The 20,687-nt window shown below is 56.0% G+C and overlaps 8 protein-coding genes across 8 annotated transcripts; 4 read left to right on the top strand and 4 right to left on the bottom strand.

The window, feature by feature from the left end:
• Nucleotides 1–2,428: 2,428 nt before the first annotated feature.
• Nucleotides 2,429–5,298, top strand: COL26b_004203 (uncharacterized protein; the record flags this gene model as incomplete). Its single annotated transcript, XM_053177084.1, has 3 exons — nucleotides 2,429–2,528; nucleotides 2,609–4,299; nucleotides 4,351–5,298. The coding sequence occupies 3 exons, from the start codon at nucleotides 2,429–2,431 to the stop codon at nucleotides 5,296–5,298; spliced, it is 2,739 nt and encodes a 912-aa protein (XP_053038920.1).
• A 772-nt stretch (nucleotides 5,299–6,070) lies between these two features.
• On the bottom strand, nucleotides 6,071–6,819 carry COL26b_004202 (uncharacterized protein; the record flags this gene model as incomplete). Its single annotated transcript, XM_053177083.1, has 2 exons — nucleotides 6,071–6,585; nucleotides 6,642–6,819. The coding sequence occupies 2 exons, from the start codon at nucleotides 6,817–6,819 to the stop codon at nucleotides 6,071–6,073; spliced, it is 693 nt and encodes a 230-aa protein (XP_053038919.1).
• A 269-nt stretch (nucleotides 6,820–7,088) lies between these two features.
• On the top strand, nucleotides 7,089–8,295 carry COL26b_004201 (uncharacterized protein; the record flags this gene model as incomplete). Its single annotated transcript, XM_053177082.1, has 2 exons — nucleotides 7,089–7,203; nucleotides 7,256–8,295. The coding sequence occupies 2 exons, from the start codon at nucleotides 7,089–7,091 to the stop codon at nucleotides 8,293–8,295; spliced, it is 1,155 nt and encodes a 384-aa protein (XP_053038918.1).
• A 181-nt stretch (nucleotides 8,296–8,476) lies between these two features.
• On the bottom strand, nucleotides 8,477–9,662 carry CYS17 (Cysteine synthase 1; the record flags this gene model as incomplete). The annotated part of the gene is made up of 2 exons (XM_053177081.1): nucleotides 8,477–9,474; nucleotides 9,545–9,662. 2 exons carry the CDS (start codon nucleotides 9,660–9,662, stop codon nucleotides 8,477–8,479), a joined length of 1,116 nt encoding a protein of 371 aa, XP_053038917.1.
• A 2,119-nt stretch (nucleotides 9,663–11,781) lies between these two features.
• Nucleotides 11,782–14,740, bottom strand: COL26b_004199 (uncharacterized protein; the record flags this gene model as incomplete). The annotated part of the gene is made up of 4 exons (XM_053177080.1): nucleotides 11,782–13,854; nucleotides 13,917–14,101; nucleotides 14,163–14,541; nucleotides 14,690–14,740. 4 exons carry the CDS (start codon nucleotides 14,738–14,740, stop codon nucleotides 11,782–11,784), a joined length of 2,688 nt encoding a protein of 895 aa, XP_053038916.1.
• A 799-nt stretch (nucleotides 14,741–15,539) lies between these two features.
• Nucleotides 15,540–16,469, bottom strand: COL26b_004198 (uncharacterized protein; the record flags this gene model as incomplete). Its single annotated transcript, XM_053177079.1, has 2 exons — nucleotides 15,540–16,270; nucleotides 16,334–16,469. The coding sequence occupies 2 exons, from the start codon at nucleotides 16,467–16,469 to the stop codon at nucleotides 15,540–15,542; spliced, it is 867 nt and encodes a 288-aa protein (XP_053038915.1).
• An 873-nt stretch (nucleotides 16,470–17,342) lies between these two features.
• Nucleotides 17,343–18,038, top strand: COL26b_004197 (uncharacterized protein; the record flags this gene model as incomplete). Its single annotated transcript, XM_053177078.1, has 3 exons — nucleotides 17,343–17,411; nucleotides 17,472–17,889; nucleotides 17,950–18,038. 3 exons carry the CDS (start codon nucleotides 17,343–17,345, stop codon nucleotides 18,036–18,038), a joined length of 576 nt encoding a protein of 191 aa, XP_053038914.1.
• Nucleotides 18,039–18,692: 654 nt separating this feature from the next.
• COL26b_004196 (uncharacterized protein) lies at nucleotides 18,693–20,148 on the top strand (the record flags this gene model as incomplete). The annotated part of the gene is made up of 2 exons (XM_053177077.1): nucleotides 18,693–18,967; nucleotides 19,074–20,148. 2 exons carry the CDS (start codon nucleotides 18,693–18,695, stop codon nucleotides 20,146–20,148), a joined length of 1,350 nt encoding a protein of 449 aa, XP_053038913.1.
• Between the last annotated feature and the right edge of the window lie 539 nt (nucleotides 20,149–20,687).

Raw genomic sequence — 20,687 nt, 5'->3', positions numbered from 1 at the left:
GCGAGAGTCATGGTGAAGGCGTCCGGGATCCGAACGGGTTTCTTGCTGCTGAGGAGATGCGAGCATGCTGGAGGCTTGGTTGCGATTTGGGCGAGTTTACTCCCGGAAACTGCGGCGCCGTTGTAAATAAACAGACGCATACGACATCTTCAGGGCCGATCTGCAAAGCATGAATGGCGCCTCCAAGAAAGATGGAAACTGAAGATGCGTCTCGGGATACCGTGGGAAGCATGGATATGCGCGCGGGGTGGTGGGATGGGGCAGCATCGACGAAGGAACCGGCTAGTGAAGGAGGGGATATGCATGCGTTCACATGCCACCACCCACCACAGCGCACCTCCTTCGAGAGATTGTCCAAGAGATCCCTCGAGAAGGAGGGTGAGATGTGCTGGCACAAAATGACGTATTCCGTAGCGTCCTGCCCCTGTTACCCTGTCGCGTCGCAGCTGCAGTCTGCTGGACTCTTGCTCCTTTGGGCGACTGCAGCAGCTCTGCGGTGTTCTGCTTGGGCGAGAGGCTGCGACCCACACCTTCAAATAAAGTTGCTTGGCACTGTGGCACTCCGCCGGCTGCTTGGTCGGGGGAACTAATAGGAGATTTGGGGGTAACTAGCAATGGCGGGTGTCTTGCAATGGCACGCCGCGAAACACATCTCACGAGTTGCATCTCATCTCACCTAGAGTACCGGGTGGGAGGGTAAGCTAAGACGGCTAGGTGCTACCTTACTTTATGGTGAACAGTCCGTCGCAGACGGCAGGAACCCCTCGTCGCGGGAAGGGATTTCCATGCTCTCCTGCAGTGTGTGATGTGCAGAGATGAAGATAGCAACACATGAATGATGTGCGCAGATGATTGGCGATCACTCCGACTCGGCCGCGGTTACGGCGAGGGCGGCCTTGAATAGGCGGATGTAAGGTCAGGTCCCGCAGACTTCCCATCCGTGCCGGGCACTTACGTGGTATTGCTCTGTAAGGCGAGGAACCTGAGGTGATCCAATGGTGTGATTGTGTATCCGTAAGGTACTGACTGACTGATCGAGTGCCAGACGGGTGCCGTTCGATACGAAGAGATGCATGCCCACTATTTGTTCTTGCTTCCCTCTCAAGAACACTGAACACTGTGAAATTCGATTGTCAGGGCCCACAGCCAGCGGCTTTCCGAGCTCTGGAACGGATGATGGAAGCCACTTGCCACTGGGAAGCTGGGGAAAGCACTCCGGTTTTCCGGCGATGGACTTTCGTCCCTTGCCAGATGCAATTCCTCGACTGCTTCCAGCCCAGGGAACAATTTTTCTGTTCCATCATGAGTGGATCCTACCAGTTGCTGCCAGACAAAGCTTAGCTCGCCCCATATTGCTGTTACCCCCAGGCACAATTCCAGCGTTTCCATGTTGCCATCAAACCCCAATGACGGCCCTGTCAAGGGCATGGATGGCAGGAGATGTGGACCTGGGACATGCCGCAGCAGCTGCTGTTGATGGTGAGTTTGGGCGCGCCGTGGTCTGGTCACCACTCCACTAGAGGCTGTCCGCAACGCCCGCAGTCCGCTGCACCATCCAACGGGCCTGCGTCTTGCTCCAGTGTCCCTTTCTAATTAAAAACAAGAAAAAAAGGTGAGAGAAAAAAAAATGGGAACGGACGCCTCCGGGTTGTTGACCCCCGTCACACAATAAAGATCCCAAACACGGCCTTCCTTCTTTCTTCCCAGACTGCTGGTGCTGTTGTCCGCTACTTTGCTCTTTTTTCCTTCGAGGAGCCAAGAGCCAAGAGCCTCGGGCATTGGCATTGGCATCGACGCCGGCAGTCAGCAGCAGCAACAGCAGCCAGTTGCGAGTAGCACTGGGCAGTGGCATCCAATCTGTGTCTTGGACGATTGTCTGCAATCGGCAATCTCGCAGTGCAGCAGCAGCGCCTGCTTGTGCAGCAGCACCTCACCCATCGGATGCCTCTTCAGTGCGCCCACTCGCCTTCTGAACTCTGAACTCATCCGATCGAACCTACCTCACCTACCTCACCTACCTTGTCTACCTACCTTTACCTCGACTCTTCTTTTCCATCCCGACTTTTTACCCTGCCATACCTACCTCCTACTTTATATACACGGACTCCGCCTGATGTCACGCTTACCACGACCGGCTGCCACTACCCCATCTCAATCGCCGCGCACCAAATCGATCATAATGAATTCCAGCTCAGCCGTCATCCAATCCTTATAACAAGGACGGTTAGACTGAAGCATCACAGCCACAAGCGCCAAGACCTGGCCCATTCGCCAGCACCCACGCCCACGCCCACTACCAGCACTACCATACTCATACAAGTCCCCCAGCTGATGTCTCGACCGGCTTGCTTCTAGACCAGCTCGTTTTCTCCCTCCTCCCATTACACACTCCGCGAATCCTCGAGATCATCGTCGCGACTCGAGAGAAATGCTCCACGACGCGCGTGGCTGGCTGCTCGCCCAGCTCCGGGCAGCCAAGCCTTCCTTCATATCCAAGAAGCCCCATTTCAACTTCATCTCGGCTCACTGTAAGTCGCCGTCCCAACTACCGTCGCATTTCCCATCGCCGTCTGCGCACTGCGCTAATTGCTCCGCGCTTTCATTTTAGACTTCTGGATCTGTGGCCTCACCATCCTCGGCTCTATTCTGATTTACGCCACTGCCGGCGGCCAGATGGCATACGTTGACGCTCTGTTCTTTGCCAGCGGAGCCAACACACAAGCCGGCCTCAACACCATCGATGTAAATCTGCTGAACACTTTCCAGCAAATATGTCTCTACGTCTTTGCCATGACCTCCAACCCCATCACCATCCATTCCTCCGTCGTCTTCCTCCGACTCTACTGGTTCGAGAAGCGATTCCAGACCGTTGTCCGCGAGGCTCGCCAGCGGCGAAACACCATATCCAAATCCATGTCCAGAGCCAGGGGAGATGACTTGAACCAGGCAGAGAGAGGCCGCGGCCTGAGTGTACGGAACATCCAGGTCATCCATAGGAGGAGGGGTCGGATGACCAACGACGGCATCGTGTACGATATGAAGGACGACGAGGACGGTCGCATTTCGCCTGGCAGCAACGGCTTCGTTCCAATTCCCGGAACCCCAGCCCATCGTTCTTCGGGCGAGCAGACTCCCAATACTGCCCCGGGGTCCCAAGATGACGCCAACGACGTCGATGCATCGCAAAACCGAATCACCTTCGCCCGAAATGTTTTCCGAAGTGATGGAACCGAGCCGGAAGTCAAGCTCCCGCCGCCATCTTCTCCTGCGCACTTGGCCATCCTTGAGCGGCAACGCAACGATCAAAATGGGGAGACCCTGCGAATTCCCAACCCTAGAGACGTTGAGAAGGGGATAGAGCCCAAGCGTGTTGAACACGGCGATGCTCCAGAGCCGGAGGACGACAGAGATCATAGCCACGATCATTCCGCTGCCAGCGGGGCGAACGGGATGGCCAACGATGTCGGCAATGTTGGCCGACGACAGACGATCAAGATCGAAGAGCCGGAGCGGCCTCGAGACCACCACGAGCCCCCTGTCAAGGATGAGCTTGCAGATGAAGCCGAGGCTATCGGCAGAGCCATTTTCCCCTTCACGTTCCGCAGGCATCGCAAGAAGCAACCGCAGGATGATGCCACATCGGAAAACGCTTTGACGAGAGTTCGGAGCCGCGTCGATACGTTCCGGTCAGCCCTGTCACGCGACAAGCAAGACGACATGCCCTACCTCAGTTTCACGCCTACTTTGGGTAGAAACTCTGCCTTCCCTGGCCTGACACAGGACCAGCGTGAGGAACTAGGAGGAATCGAGTACCGGTCGTTGAGGACGCTTGCCGTCATTCTACTCTGTTACTTTTGGGGCTTCTCGCTTTTTGCGATCGCATGCTTCCTTCCATGGGTTCACACTAGCTCAAACGACAAATACGGGAACTACATCGAATCCAACGGCGTCAGCAAAGCCTGGTGGGCCATCTGGACCGCGAACTCGGCTCTCAACGACCTGGGTCTCACCCTGACCCCCGACAGCATGAACTCTTTCAACGACGTGCCTTTCATTCTGTTGATCATGTCGTTCCTCATCATAATAGGCAACACTGGCTTCCCTGTGATGCTCCGGTTTGTTATCTGGGTCCTGTCAAAAGTTGTTCCTAAGGGAGGTCTCCATCAGGAGCTCAGATTCTTGTTGGACCACCCCCGTCGCTGCTTTACCCTGCTATTTCCAGCAGGTGCAACATGGTGGCTGTTGACTATTCTCATCGGTCTCAATGTCCTCGATTTGTTGTTCTTCGTTCTTCTCGATGTAGGTGCTTAATTTCACTCACATAGCAAACAACGCTGACTTCTAGTTTAGCTCAACGACAACGCCGTCAGCCATCTGCCAGTTGGCCTCCGCATCGTCGACGGCCTGTTCCAGGCGGCATCGACCAGAACCGCAGGTTTCTCTGTGGTCAACATTTCACTTCTGCACCCTGCTGTCCAGGTTTCGTACATGATCATGATGTACATTTCAGTCTTCCCCATCGCCATCTCCATTCGTCGCACCAATGTTTACGAGGAGAAATCACTCGGCGTATACCATCACCCCGACGAAGACGTCGACACTGCGAATGAGAATAGCGCCATGTCTTACGTGGGAACCCATTTGCGTCGACAACTTTCCTTCGATTTGTGGTACGTGTTCTTGGGGCTCTTCATCTTGGCCATCACCGAAGGACCTCGCATTCAGAAGAAGGACTTCGATGTCTTTTCCGTGCTGTTCGAGATAGTGAGTGCCTACGGTACCGTTGGACTGAGTCTCGGCTATCCCAACGTCAACGCATCTCTCTGCTCGCAGTTCACCACCGGAGGCAAGCTTATCATTATTGCCATGCAAATCCGTGGAAGACACCGTGGTTTGCCTTACGGCCTTGATCGCGCTGTGCTCCTTCCGAGCGAGTCGCGCTTTGAAAAGGAGGCTGAAGAGGCGCCATTGCCAGTACTAGTACGATCTGCTACTGGCGCATCAACAGGAACAGCCGTGAGCGCCAGTCGATCTCATCTAAGATCGAGAAGGCAGAGCACTAATCGCGGAAACATCAACATCTTGACCCAATTCCTACACCCTGGTCCTCCCATGGTCCCGCACGAAGACAGTTTTACGTCCCGACGCAGCAGGTCTTTCGAGGTTGGCGACCACCATCTGCCAATAGCAGAGGAGATGAGGAGGCGTGCCACAGAGCCAGCTGAGGACGATAGCACGTCTACCGACTCTGAGGTTATGAACACGACTCGAAGAGTCAACACTACACCAGCGCGCTAGACGCTGCAGCAATTGATCGGCCCGAAACCATCAACACCTAAGGAGTAAAACAATGAGCAAGCCTTTTACGGAGTTATACACGATATCGGCACGTGTGCGGAGTTACTGGTTCGAAAATACATATTTGGTGCGGCAGTCATTCTTTTCCGAAGACAGGACGGACTAGACAAGCTCAAGCTACGGACATACCTTGTGAATTGGCGTTGGGAAATTCCTGTACATTCTTAGGATTCTGTACAATTATGATGACTGATGATCGAGAGTTTCATTTTTCATGTCTGCGTTTCTCCCTTATCTAGTGATATGTGTCTTCTGTCGGCCTGTGGTCAAGGTTTGTGCCTAAGTAGACCCAGCTAAATCTTTGAGACCTCCATTCAAGCTCCTCACTCATGATTATTCTGATGCTTCATCTCTAGAAAGCCCCACTACAACACACCCCATTCTTCCTTGTTCTGCAGATTTAGTAAAACCTTTCTTCAATTCTCAAGCTTTGTGGCACATGCCTGCATCAGCAATGCGTCCCTAACCCAACCTCTGCTCTTCTCAATCTTAGACCCCTTTCCATTTCCTTATTGTTCTCATGGTATACACCTTGATTCGTAATCCATTGATTGTAAGAGATCTTTTGTGTTCATGTACAAGGCTCTTGGGTCCGTGTTGTACAACCCACCAGGTTTCTAATCGTACATCACCCTTCGAGGCCATAACGGCCAAGATAATGTCAAAGCCTCCCCCACCACGCATCATCTGCAACCGGGACCTCTCAAAATCATCACTTCTGCTCCTTCTCGAACCTCGAACCAACCTGTCCCTTCGCCCTCGCACGCATGCCGTACCTCTCCTTCTTCCAAGCATAGACGAGGTGGTCGACGTTGCCCATGTCATGCTTCGGCTTGCGCATGTACGTGAGACGAGCACGCCTCGCGCGCTTGGGCCTACGCCAGACAATATCGATACCGATGACGGTGGGCGAGTAGATCTTGTACCACATCTCGACGCCGACCTTCATCAACTGCGAGCGCACGAGGATGGCCGTGTCGACGCCGCGGCGGCGGATGCTGATGCACACGCCGGAGAAGGGCTCGCCGGATTTGGTGGTGACCATGAGGACGTCGCCGACCTTGGCGGCGTCGGGCCGGGTGATGTCGAAGAGGCGGGTTCGGGCGCCGGTCGGGTCGAGGGTCGCGCGCTGCTTGGCGTCGAGCTCGGGCATGGGGTTCTTGTGAGTGGAGCGGATGGTTTCGACTTGCGGCCAGACGAAGAACAAGGGCTTGCCTTCGGGTCGGACTGGGTGATGTCTTAGCAAATCCGTCTTTGTGAGTGTATCGTGAGAAAATGCTTACATCTTGCCGGCTTGGGGAGTTTGAAGGGTGGTTGAGCCCGAGCAGAGCCTTTTGGTGGTGCTTTAGGCTTCTCGACGGCGGTGGCCATGGTCCGGGTGAGCAGTCTCTGGTGGCGCGTCTGACGGAGCGCTGTCTTCAGACAGCCAACAGGTCGTCTGAGTAGACAGTTTGCGTTCATTTTGAGGTGTAGTGGGCGATTTGGACCCGAAAGGCGTTGCCGTCGACCGAGGCGCAGGGTAGCTTCGTAGGAGAGAATCCAAAAAGTCGATGTTCGGAGTGCCAATTGCGGGCTGTGATTGGCTCGGTGCATCAATGATGCGGAGCCGGGCGCGATCCCTGCACCGTTCTTGCATCTCCAAATTTTTGGAGGGGACCCTGCACTACCCGGAGCTCCCCCGTCGGATGTCTCGATAGTCTCGACATCAACCCACGCCACATACGGAGATCATGTCCAGGAGTTTAGTTGGAAGGGCCCTGAGGGCAAAGCCGTCGGTATGGGAGCAACCGGCGGGCTGCATCGCGCAGCAGCAACGGAGCTTCAGCCAAACACCATCCCACCAAAGTACGTTCCGTGATCAACGTTTATACCGAAGAAGCTAACCAGATGGTGGTAGATAATAACCAAGTCATCTTTGACAAGACCTCAAACCCTGGCCTCGCTCCGATCCTCGAAGAGATCCAGTCCAACATCATCCTCCCCTTCCACCTCCCCATCCACCAGCGCCAGCGTGTGTTCTCCCCGAAGATGAAGAACTCCCTCCGCACCGACCCCGTCTACGTCGAGGTCGACGGCCACGAGCACAAGTTCACCCACATCGACCAGGACGCCCTGCCGCCCTCACGCGAGATCACCTGGAAGGCTCTGCGTGAAATGCAGACCGCCGAGGACTGGAACAACTTTGGCCGCCTGCTAGCGGGCATGCGCATCGCGGGGCGCCGGTACAGCCAGGTCGACTTCGCCAAGATGGTCCGCCTGGCGGGCTCCAAGGGGCAGATCTTCACCATCATCGAGGCGGCGCGGCAGGTGCGCAAGACCGGCTTCAAGCTGGACACGTCGGAGAAGGTCAACGAGACGCTACACTACGTGCAGATGCGCGCGGCCCAGAGCGGGTGGGACAAGGAGTTGACGGAGCAGAGCCTGCGGTGGGCGGAGATGGTGATTGAGATGATCGAGGACGACAAGCACAAGCTCAAGCACGACCCGACGGTCAAGCGCGGGCAGCAGGTTCGCTGGCCGCTGCACAAGGACCCCCAGGTTCTGGGCGCGGCGCTGCACCTGGCTGCCGTGCTGGCTGTGAAGCACAACGAGGGTAAGGACGTCGACGGCAAGGTTACGCGGTACGCGAAACAGGTTGTGGAGAGGTGGCCCGCGGACAAGGGCTTGAAGAAGTTGCACCCGAGGGAGGCCTACAAGAACTACCAGACCGGTGTCGCGTACCTGGCCTCGAGCAGGACGCAGTACTTGGCCACCGCCAGCCCTGTCCTGCACGGTCTGTTCCTCGCTGCCCGCGTGGTGGATCAGCCTACGGCGGAGAAATTGCAGGCAATCGCTGCGACGCTCGGCGCCGAGGTGAAGCAGGCGGTCGACGGCGACAGCACTCCTGCCGAGCGCGGCTTGTCAACCTACAACACCCTCTTTGAGTCCAAGGCGTAGGGGACAATCGGGACGTATGAAGGGAGGGCATGACTAATGCGAGAAAAATGGAGGCGGAGGATGGCATAAAGAAAAGAATCAGACGACGCTCCAGGAGGCAGGCGGGGGCTATGTACAGCTGATATGTAAGATTATCTATGTATACAAGCATCAAAGGCACACACCCAAAAGAGACGGCCGACTACGGCAAGACAATGTACTTTTCCAGATGCTTCGGTATCGCGCCCAGGAGCTTCTTCTCGCCCAGCCACTTGCGCGAGAACAACCTCTCGGCGTAGCGGTATGCGCCGTCGCAGAGGATTGTGACGACGGTGTGTCCCTTGCCGAGCTTCTCAGCAACCTCCTTGGCGGCCACGACGTTGAGTGCCGAGCTGGCGCCCAGGTACAGACCCTCCTCGTCGAGGCAGCGGTACACCATCTCGATGCTCTTCTCGTCGGCGATAGTCAAGGAGCCGTCGACGAGCCCGATATCGGCCGCCAGGTTGTCCGTGATGCGGCCCTGGCCGATGCCCTCGGTGATGCTGGACCCCGTGCGCTCCACCAGCTTGCCCCCGGAGCTCACGTACGAGTGCAGCACGCTGCCGGGCGGGTCGGCGAGGAAGGACTTGACGCGGCCGCCGCTCTTGTCCTTGAGGAAGCGCGTGATGCCCGCGAGCGTTCCGGCGGTGCCCGTGGCGCACGTGAAGGCGTCGACCTTGCCCTGCGTCTGCTCCCAGATCTCGGGGCCCGTGGTCTCGATGTGCGCGCGGCGGTTGGCCGTGTTGTCGAACTGGTTCGTCCAGACGGCGTTGTCGAGGCGCTCGGCGTGGCGGCGGGCCTGGTGGTTGTAGTTCTCGGGGTTCTCGAAGGCGACGGCCGGCACGGGGTAGACCTCGGCGCCGAGCAGCCTCAGCAGGTCGATCTTGCCCTGGGACTGGGTGTTGGGCATGTAGATGACGAGCTTGTAGCCCTTGGAGCGGCAGACGTGCGCGAGGCCGATGCCGGTGTTGCCCGCTGTGCCCTCGACGACGGTGCCGCCCGGCTTGAGGAGGCCGCGCTCCTCGGCGTCCTTGACGACGTAGAGGGCGGCGCGATCCTTGACGGAGCCGCCGGGGTTCATGAACTCGGCCTTGCCGAGGACTTCGCAGCCGGTTTCGGCGGAGAGCTTGTTGAGGCGGATGAGGGGGGTGTTGCCGATGGCTGGAGGGGAAGCCGCGTGGTCAGCGTGCTGTCAATCGAGGAGGAGAGGAGGAAGGGAGTGAGGACGTACCGCCGGTGAGGCCCTTGACGACGCCCTGCGCCTTGGAGAGGTTGAGGGAGTAGGCGCTGGGAGGGTCAATGGCGCGGGCGGCCGTCGTCGCGAAGCGACGGACACCGAGACGGTTCATGGTGTCTGTATCTCGAAGAGACGATCACTCCAAGATTCAGAATCACAGCCCGGGGAACAGCTGTGTAGTGCGGTAGGTCGACTTGCGACTTGGGTAGTTGGCGGTTTCTGGGGGTGTTGAAGAACCTCCGGCATTCGGCTTTCTAAGCTGAGTGACAAGGGGTGGTCCCTCCCGTGGTGGGGTTCAATTGGGTTCTGCGTGCTGCTAAAAAAAAATCACGTCAGAGCTTGAGGCGGCGGTGGTGGGGTTGCTGAAGAACGGCGCGGGGCCGCGGGACGGCAGTCGGGGGAGCCGGCCGATCATCCCGTACCGACGAGACCGGTCCGGATTTAGGTGAAATAGATGCTTAAATTTGTGTTGCGCGCCTCGGGATACATTTTGCAAATTTCATTGAACAAGGCCGGTTCGGAAATAATGTTGAACACGGCACGATTAACAGCCAATGCGTACGACGTGCATTTTTGACGTGGACTAAAAGTCCCTTTTCAATGCTAACAGCGAACGCACACTGCTTGATTCAGGACTTCTGGGAGCATTTCTATTTCCTCACAGAAACTTGTGCTGGCCCTGACGCTTTAAGATAGAGACACTCCCTGTTCTCAGTCACGACCGCACCGGGCGAATTGCGACGGTTAAGTTCAATTAGCTTGTAGATATTTTGTTACTACCATGCAAACGCAAACTCTTTTTCAATAATTGGATTGCCTTGTCTCATTGGTGTGGTGCCTGACATATCTGTCAAATTGCATTTTTACTGTTTTTTTTTGTACCCATCCAAATGATCGTTGTCGTCGTTATACTTATGAGACTTTTGGAATAAGCAGCCCCTAGGACAACGATAGCGCTACGAAGATGCTAAGGCTCAGACACAGAGCATTCTTTCATACCAGGGCCACTAGTTCATTCCCTAGCGTTTCTGCAATATTTCCCTAGTCAAGCCATACAATATAGATCGATTTGGGTGTGGGTAACCAAATGGATATCCATGGATATGGGTACCCATAGTACGGATACCCATGGATATGGATATGTCTCTGGTATAGATTTGGTTTGCGCATGGGCATGGTTATGGTGTCGATTGGATATCCGGGAGATATCCATATGGGTATCCATGGGATCTGGATACCCATGGGTATAGATACGATCTGGATATCTGTGGGCGTGGGTGTGGATATGGATATGGACACACATTGGATATCCATGGGTACAGGTAAGGGTGTAGTCTGGGTATAGCGACGATTTGAATATCAGTGGGTATGGATTCCGTGGGTATGGATTCTATGGGTACGGACATTGTTTAGACATCCGCAAAGACAACCACATGGGTACTGGATGATGGTTATGGGTACCCACGGGGACGGATACATTCTAGATGTGGATGTGGTTTAGATGTGGGAATGTTTTGGATACCCATGGGTATGATTTGGGTATGGGTATGGATTGGATATCTGTGGGTATGATCTGGGTATGGGTATAGGTATGATTTGGTCTGGATATCCGTGTTGTATGGGTTGTATGAATATGGATACATATTGAATACCCGTTGGATACCCATGGGTAGGGACAAAGTTTGAGAATGGATACCCATCTGGATATTAATGGATAATGGGTAATGGGTAGTGGGTAATGCTATGGATCATGAGATTGTTGCTGCAGCACATCTAATATACGGCGTTCCTGAGGAGTCCTCTATACTAGACAGGTTAGAGAGTCACTTGACCAACACACAAAGTCACTGCTGACTGACTTAGCAGCGACCATCTGTCTCTCTGAAGTTGGCTGACCAGAAGCATCAATTCTCGTCATCTCCCGTTAAGGGAGTACTTAGACGTAAGGACGTAGCGGTCGAATGCATACTTTAGTATTCTTGACTTCCTTCCCTATTTCGCATGTCCTCCTCCATTTTGGACTTCTCTAGGTTATTCAGCTGCCTCATTTAAACTTCTGAGCTAAGTTTTGTTCATATTGATAGATTGGATATCCATTTCACCTATATAGAGAAAATGGTGGCGTCCACAGGACATGTGCCACTTTTGATGCTCCCGGCCGTCTCATTCATCACGGCGCCTCACCTCATTATATAATCATTCTCTTGCTTTCACCAACCGCCGCAGTCTTCTCAGTGCTGCTCCAAGTTTCTCACATACGGCGAAGGGAAGAGCCCCTTGGCGCCCATGTAGACCCCAAAGAACCAGTCCCCATTAACATCCTCAATCTCCCTAATCTCAGCACCCTTGGGAAACATTAGCTCATCCTCAGCCTTGGGGAACCAAGCCCACGCCGCGTTGGCCCGCATCCCCGTACCCCCGTCCGGCGGGAACCCCAGTGCCAGGCCCTCGCTCGTCGGGGCATCCTCCGCCACATCTGTCGTGACGAAGCGCTCGCGTCGCTGCGAGCCCTCGGTCCACCACCACTTGTGGTGCGCTGGGTCGTCGCCCGGGGCTTGTTCCATTCGCAGCCCGCGGCCTCCTACGAGGTCGGCGAGGACGTGCCGATATTGCCCGCCGGGTCCGTCGTGGAAGCCGACGACGACCATGCGGTGCCCGTTGAGGCAGCGGCGCCAACCGGCGTGGCCGTTTTCGGGGCTGACTTGGCCGCGGGCTTCGAGGTTGGCGTAGCAATTGGTGCATATGTCGTAGTCGCCTGGGTAGGTGTCTGGCTCGATGGAGCTGGTGCAGGTGAAGCAGTGGTACCGGCTGTGGCTAGGCACGATGGGGTCCTGGCATACGTCGCAGCGTGTTGTGAAGGTAAGAGGCTTGAAGGGGCCGATATTATGGATGTTTGGCCCCGTCAGGACAGCCGAAGAATGAGGCGGTTTTGGCGATCTCGGGCTCGCAGGCGGCGTGTGGGATTGCTGGGGCTGATATGTCAATGGCAGAAGGGGGTGAGTGCAGGATCGTCCCTGGTTCACGCAGTTATTGCAGAAACCCCAGTCACCCAGATTGCACGAATCGCAACGCCAGAAGCACTCATTCGCCCATGACAGGCAGTTTGCACAGAAGTTGCCGCTCTCTAGGCGCTTGATCGGGTCCTCAGTCGTAAGCGTCCTCCTACCCTCCGCTCCGCCAGGGATGATCTTGGGTTGGAGATATCGGTTTGCCGTTAGCATGTGAGGCCTGGGTAGATCCTCACGACCGGCCTGGCGAGCCTTCTCCCACTTCGCCCACGCGCCGTATCCGAAGCCGAACCAATGCAAGCAGCCCTTGCCCGAACGGTAGCATTCGAGACAGATATTCCAGTTGCCACTGGCACAGATGCCGCAGTTGTAGTGGAGGTCGTACTCAATGTGCTGTTTGGCACACCGGGAACATGCGATGGACGGCTCGGGGTAAAGCTGCGAGCGTGTGCGTTGGTGTCCTGGTGAGTTTGGGCTGCCGATGCCCAGGCCGACTGGACTGGAGAGGGTCTGGCTGATGATGGACAGATCTGCCGGACGGTTTGGCCGCTGGATGCGAGGTGATAACGGCTCTATGGGCGGGGAGGGGGCAAAGTTGGCAGATACCAGCGCAGAGGTTGGTGCTCGGCCGGCGAAAGAAAGATCGCGGGACGTGGGGGAATCACTAGGGGGCTGCGTCGTCGGCACAGAGGGAGTGCTGGAGCTTCTAGCTTCGCCAAAGACTGTCCTCGGCGCCGATGCATCGCCAAACTGTGTACGGGTTGTGGTGGAAAGGTCCGTCTGTGAACGTGTAGCCACGCGGACTTCAGACTGCGAAGCTGGAACCGGCGTGGTCGCACTACGGCCGCCGCTAGAGGTTCGACGTCTCCTTCGCCTCTCCTCTGGGCGGATTTCGAGGTGCATCGCACTTTGCGAGAGCGGGGGTCGGCTGCGATCATCGGGGACGCCTGTGGCACTCGTCGATCTCGAGTGTGGTCGCTGCCTGCTTGATGGCCTGCTGCTGTCTGATGCAGTTGCCCTAATTTCCTGAACACGGTCAGGAGAGTGTCTCGACTGCCCATCGGTATCTCTCCTCCTCGTCCTGTCACCTCTGGCCCGCTCCCGCTCCCTCTGTCGGCGCCGGTAGGCCTCCGTGATCTTTCGGCTCAGGTCGTCATTTCGACTGAGGTCAATATTGTCGAGGTCGAGACCATCGAGAAGGCCCTCCTCCTGGATCTGCCTTGCGAACTCTTCAATCTCTCTCTCGATGTCTCGCTCACTCAAGTCTCCGGAGCTGATCAACGACCTCAGCGACGACTGATGCTCAATTTGGCGACGTCGAGATTCCGCCGATGACTCCTCACGTTGCCTTGACTCACTCCTCCGCCTTCTCCTCTGCTCACTTGGCCTTGCGTCGGGCTGCAGCTGGTCTCCATGAGATCGGCCTTCTTCGGTGCGGGGTCGTCTACTGCCCTCGTGTCTGTGACTCTGACGGCTGTCGCGACTAGGATCTCGACTTCTGCGCGTTCTGCCGTCTCCAGAGCTGCTATCCTCCCGGCGTCGTCTGTGTCGCGGAGCCAAGGAGGTTTCCACCCCAGCCTCCCGCAGGCTCAACTCCCGCACACCCTCTATTAACCTCCGCTCTTCCTCTTCCGCCCGCCTCTCGTCCGGCGTTCTTTCTGGACTGCGTATGCGCGGGAGCACCTTGTCCCCCGGCTTGTACTTCTTGACCATTTCCTCGATATCCGCCTCAGATCTCTTTCGGTCGGGGTTTGCCGCAACGAACATGTCGAGGAGGGTTGCGACGGTGGCATTGTGCCTCGTGTCGCGCACTCGCGCGCGGCATGACGGGCAGGTGAAGATGTTGGAACTTGGTGACGGTGGGTTTGGCGAGTTTTCGGCCTGCTGGGCTTGAAAAGAAAACCAGTCCTTTAGACATGCGCCGCAATAGGTGTGCAGGCAGTCGAGAAGAGTCAAGGGCTGGTAGAGGAGCTCGGTGCAGATCTGCAGAGACGAATCGGTCAGCGCAAAAAGAAGCATTTAAAGTGCCCCTCCCACTTTCCACCGCTGTCACTCTCACAGGCTCTTTAGACTCCCGCTCTAGGGCGGCGCTACGGGGCTTTGGATCAGACGACAAGGACGGGCAACTTACAGAGCATGTCAGCTCCTTCTCCAGGTCGAGGGCAGGCTTTGAGGAATCCATGGAGCACCACGAGATCCCAAAAATGCCGGGCACCAAGGCAATGTCTTGGGGAAGACGTGGAACTGCCCAAGATGCGCCTGAGGGGACATGGTTCGTATTAAGACTAGCTGGCGGTCGTTGGCGAGCTGCGGTGGCGGGGCGGGCTTGAAAGGCAAAGGCTAGGCGCGCCGTGCCCGCAGCTGCAAGCACTGGACCACCAAAGGAAAAAAAAAAGCTCGGAAAACCGCCTGTGATGGATAGAAGCCCAACCCCACGTCTGCTGGCCCCGGCTCCCTTATCCCTGCTTACCGCCGTGTCTAAGAGGTAAGCTGAGGTCACTGCAGCCCTTTCACCAGATCTCTCAGACAGGTAACCCCCCTGCAGCTTTACGGGAACACGAACTCAATGGGCTCGAGACTGGTAAACTTCAGGCTCGATTTCGTGTTGCGAAACCATCATACTTTGGCGGGCCTTTCTGTTCATGTGAGCGCTCTCAAAGCAAAAGTATCTTTCGCGATGGGCATCCGTTGCGGCTGTTTCGAAGATGTAAGTCAACGTCGACGATAATTTGGTTGTTTCTCCACGGAGAAGCCTAGAAACAGGACATGCCGCCCTTCCTGTCCGAGGCGGATGACAAGACCATCCGGAGGAGCGAGGCCAAGCACGCTCGGCGACGCGCTGACTGTGCTCGCATTACATATCCCGCTCGAGTACAGCGAACGGATTTCCCCAAGAACCGAACTAGGACGGTTGCACGACATTTTGTCTTCCTCAGATTCATACGCGTCTCTCATACATTGATCATCTCCTGCCCGACTTCTCAAGAGTGCGTCCATTCCGCCTTCTTCTTCTCCGCAAAGGCCTTCATGCCGACCTTTTGGTCATTGCTTCCGAACAAGCTGTGGAACACCCTTCTCTCAAACTCAACGCCATCCCTCAGCGGCAGGTCCTGGCTCTTGTTCACCACCTCCTTGCACGCGTTGATGGCTACTCGGGAGTAGCTGGCAATCGTCTCGGCGGTCTTGAGCGTCTCCTCCATCAAGATCTCATATGAGGGGAAAGCCTTCGCTGCCAGGCCCCACTGAGCGGCATCAGCACCGCTGAACGGCTTGCCGGTCAGGATGAGCTCCATGGCCTTGGACTTTCCAATGGCACGGGTCAGTCGCTGACTGCCTCCAGCACCGGGAATGGTACCAAGCTTGATCTCGGGCTGGCCAAAGTTGGCATTCTCGGTGCAGTAGAGAATGTCGCACATCATGGACAGCTCACAGCCTCCACCGAGCGCGTGGCCTGAGACAGCTGCGATGATGGGCTTCTTGACTTGAGTGGTGAGGAGCGACCAAGATTCAATGAAGGACTTGGTGTACGCCTCCGAGAATGTCAAGGGTGCCATCTCCTTGATGTCGGCTCCTGCAGCGAAGGCCTTTTGCGAGCCCGTGAGGATGATGACGGAAGTGTCATCTGCTTCGTTGAATGCTCTCAGAGCATCATTCAGCTCTTGAATGAGAGGAGTGCATAAAGCGTTCAATGCCTTGGGTCGGTTCAATGTGACTGTTGTGAACCTGTGTAAGCATCACGAACAGGCGAAACGTAGCTGGCTAAGCGGGCACTCACCTTGTCCAACGCCGGGCTTCGGGTTCGAGACCTGGATGTATTCGTACGAACCGCTGGCATAACCACGGGTGAGCCTAGGCAGAGTCGGGGCCTGCAATCGGGAGGCAATCGGCCGCAGGTATCGGAAGGAGTTCATGGTGACGGAGCTTCGGGCGTAGCTTTGATACACAGATGAACCACGAGACCGTCAACTCGTTCGGACGTTTATGCTGGGTAAGACACTGGTCACGCTGATTACTCAGGAAGAGAGTCGGACGGAAGATGTAATCGGAGAAAGGCAGCTTCAATTGGAAAGGATTTAAAGGTGAGGGCCGAGATAAGTGGTGACAGTGATGTAAGAGGTCAAAGTCAAGCTCGAGCTCCCCAAAGCTCTCCCTGGGTACGAGTACTTTGGTTGGTAGGTAGGTAGGTAGAGCTCAGGCTGGAAAGCATCGGCTCTCCGTGCCCCGGGGCCGAGGATACAGTCGGTCGCAATGGGAGCACGGACTGTGCACTGTGACAGGCCCCCCCGCGTCACAGGCTCCATCGTCGCTATCGTCGCTGAGAGCAGCATCCTGGTTAAAGGACCCGTTTCTTCAGATGTGCTCCACCCGTGTTCCAAGCTCCTCCTCCAAGTGTCGTGCTTGGAGGGAGACTGCGCCACAGGGGCTCGTTCTGGGCCTTTCCTGCCATTTTCCAGGGGACCCAATCACTGGAGCGAGTTGCTAAACCACCGGGTAAGATTCGGGCCAAGCTGTTGGGTGCCTCCTGCTTTGCGCAATCACTGGTGCACCTATGCTGTTAGGGAACAAGCCTTACGTGGCTGAACCTACCTGCTATTCCTGAGATCCCGCCAGTCAACCCAAAAATTCGTCCGGACAGATCGCGACTGCGCCAGCTATTTTTCCCCCCGTAGTACCATCCTCCTCGACCTGCACCGCATCTTCTGATCGGCGAACCCTCACGACAACAGGAATAACACATATTCTTCGGATTCAAAGCTGGTCATACCCACGACAAGCTGCCCAAGATGGACACCATGGAGCCGGAACAGACCCCTTTCTCCTCCGTTACTACGCATACCTCCAAGATCCAGAGAGTACGCACGCCCGCCCCGAGCCTCGCGGTTTCCCCAACCAAGTAGCTAACCTTCGCGCAGCAATACCAAGCACTCCTCGATCAGTCAACGCCCTTTGTCCTCTACAGATGGGTCGGTACCGGCGTCTGCCTCCTTGTCTTCTTCGCCCGCGTCTTCGTCGCGCAAGGCTGGTACATTGTCGCATACGCTCTCGGCATCTACCTCCTCAACCTCTTCCTAGCCTTCCTCCAGCCCAAGTTCGATCCTTCCAACGACGCGCTTGACAATGAGATGGAAGACGGAGGCGTCGGTATTCTCCCCACCAAGCAGGACGAGGAGTTCAAGCCTTTTATCCGCCGTCTTCCCGAGTTCAAGTTCTGGTACTGGGCCACCCGCGCCATCCTCATCGCCTTCTTCTGCAGTTGGTGGGAGATCTTCAACGTCCCCGTCTTCTGGCCCGTTCTGGTTATGTACTGGTTCATCCTGTTCTTCCTGACGAGTACGTGTCTCCTCCCTCTCAAAATAACCTTGGCGCAAAGCTGACCAGACCCCTCTCTAGTGCGCAAGCAGATCCAGCACATGATCAAGTACCGCTACGTCCCCTTCACTTTTGGCAAGAAGAACTACGCCGCCAAGAACAACTCGTAGGGGAGGTTTAGTGGGCGCTACCGGTAGAGCAAATGCAGGTGCCACGCTCTTAAATGCGGCGTTGGCAGGTGTAAGTCTAGGCACGCGGAATAGACAGAATGAGAAGGCAGATACGAGGATGCAGAATCATCCATGATGAGCCTGGACAGCAACGACGGTGACGACGGGGGGAATTGTACGTATAGAACTGGCGTCGATATGAGTGCATGCTTGCGACGGCGAACTACGCAGGGCGCACGAGGAAGCGCTCCTCTTCGGTCGGGAGTCATTGCGCCATTGATGAATGATGGACTTGCTTTGGGAATCGTTCATCTCATACACTACGTATTGTAATAAGACAGACACAAAAAGTGTCTATTGCCCTTCATAGTTGTCGCCTATTTCCCACTGCGAGCTGTTTGCTGGGCGTCCATCCGATAAGTCGATAAGGCCTGGTTGGGGTTGGGTCCGGGCGTTGGCGCAATTTGAGGTAGGTGCCCCCAGCTCAGCCTCGTGGAACTTTTCCGGGCCAGATGCACCTTCCTCCCGAACCGTCAACGCGACCGCGACTTCGCTCCTCCGCTAATCAACCAAGCTCACCATTCAACCCCCAACACTTCAATTCGATACGAGAGCACATTTCGCATTCCGGCTGAGCTTTGAACAACCGTCAAAATGTCTTCCTCTGCGCCTCGCGGCGGCGAGCGCATGATCCATCAGGATTTCATCGCCAGAATCAGATACTCCAATGCCCTACCGCCGCCCCCCAATCCGCCGAAGCTGCTCGACATTCCCAACACTGGTCTCGCCAGCGGCCAGTATACGACGCCCGGCTTCGCATCGCGTCTTGCCAGAGAGCAGCCGTTGAACATCGAGGTCGACGCGGAACTGGGTATGCCCCTGGACCTGGTTGGCATGCCAGGTATCTTCGACGGAGACGAGAGCTGTGAGTGAACTGAACGATCGCTTCCACGAGTGCCCTTCTGACATTCTCGAAGCAATTCAAGCACCTTCACACCCTCCTCAAGTCCATCCCCATGATCGACCACTCCTCAGACCGCTGTCCACACTAGGCAGAGCCAAGAGCAGCACCGAAGCCTCGGTCTCTTTCCTTCGCAGAACCGAATACATCTCCTCCGTGATGCCCCGAAAGGGTGCTGCCGGTGCGACCGGCGCCTTTATAAACCCCAAGCTCAAGCGTCCCGAGAAGCGCCGCTCGCCGGAGCCTGACAAGGACTCTCCCGCTGCCATCAGACGCAAGATCGAAAAGAGCTTCGAGAGCGCCGAGCGCTTCATCAGCAACCCGACCCGTCATCGCCACCCGAGCAAGCCCAACGTCCGCCTCATGTCATCCCACCAGCTCCTTCCCGATCACGACGCGCTCCCCGACTCCGGCGCCTACGTCACCGTCAAGCTCCTCACCAACCCTGTCGCGAGCGGCAACAAGTACGACCGCCGCCTCCTCAGCGGTCTACTGCGACCCCTCGACAGAAGCCGTGAAGAGAACGATGCATTCCAAGCCGCCGTCGAGGCTCACGAGCGCGACCCCGCCCGCAACCCCAAGCCCCAGAACCTCATGGACTACAGCTTCTTCTTGCCCGCATCAGTTTCCACAGCTGAGAACTTCCGCTCCAAATTTGATCCAGAGAACCCCGATAAGGACGACGATTCTCTGTACACACATAAGAGCGAAGGCACCGACGGTTGCTTCAAGTTCTCGCGTCTCCGTGCCTACGAGACAACCAAAGAAACGGAGCTGGACCACAACACCAAGTACGACGAGGAGCTCATCCTTGCCTTCAACGACGAGCCGACCAGCACCCGGCAGAAGGCCGCCTACTACTACCCTGTTATCCAACGCACCCAAATCCGCCCTCAACGTGCCAAGAACATTGCACGCACTCTCACCCAGGTGGAGGACGACACCCAGGTCGTCAACGAAGTTGAGATTTCCGTCTGCGACCCCAAGGGTACGACCGCGGAGAACATGAAGCGATACCGTGAGAAGCCGATTGGCTTCGTGGAGGAGGTCCAGGAACCTGAAGGAGCCGAGGGCAATGGCGAGGAAGCTGCCCTTCCATCGCCCAGCCCTGAGAGGGATGCTGACGGCGATGAAGAGGATGACGATTAGGGGGTAAAAAGCATGAAAGGCATGAGACACCATTGGATTTGAGGATTCATGACCTAAGCGATCAGACACAGCTCGACTGGACGGGCGTGTTGTAATACCATTCAGTTCCTTAAAGGGCCAAGTCTGCGCAGTTTGTGAAGCGGAGTTAAAAAATGGCAAGTAGACGAGGGACCGGACAACAGGAAATGAGAAAAATGTCGAGCAGTATCATCACTATCGTAATCAGTGCTTTGAACCCAAGTGCCGCGTCATGACATGATTAGGTTTTGTAATGTCTATCCGTTGGGTGGGTTTATAAAACATGAGGGTGGGTTTTCTACCTCGTTCCCGCCATTTCATCATACAATTTTCTTGGAAGGAACAGAAAGGTGCCAAAAAGGATACGGAGCAACATGAGAAAAAAACACAAGCAAGCAAATTTCCCTCTTTGCCTTTCTGGTATAGTTGGACGTTGCCCTCTACAGTAACGACTTTCATTACCCCGTTTCATATACCACCGAACTCCGTTTTTAGGGGGTTGCCCATGAAAAAAAAACACT

This window comes from Colletotrichum chrysophilum, assembly GCF_026319265.1.
Source record: "Colletotrichum chrysophilum strain AFK26 chromosome Unknown scaffold_25, whole genome shotgun sequence".
NCBI lineage: Eukaryota > Fungi > Ascomycota > Sordariomycetes > Glomerellales > Glomerellaceae > Colletotrichum > Colletotrichum chrysophilum.
The sequence above is the reverse complement of the archived record's forward strand: the minus strand, read 5'-3'. Positions and strand labels throughout refer to the sequence as shown.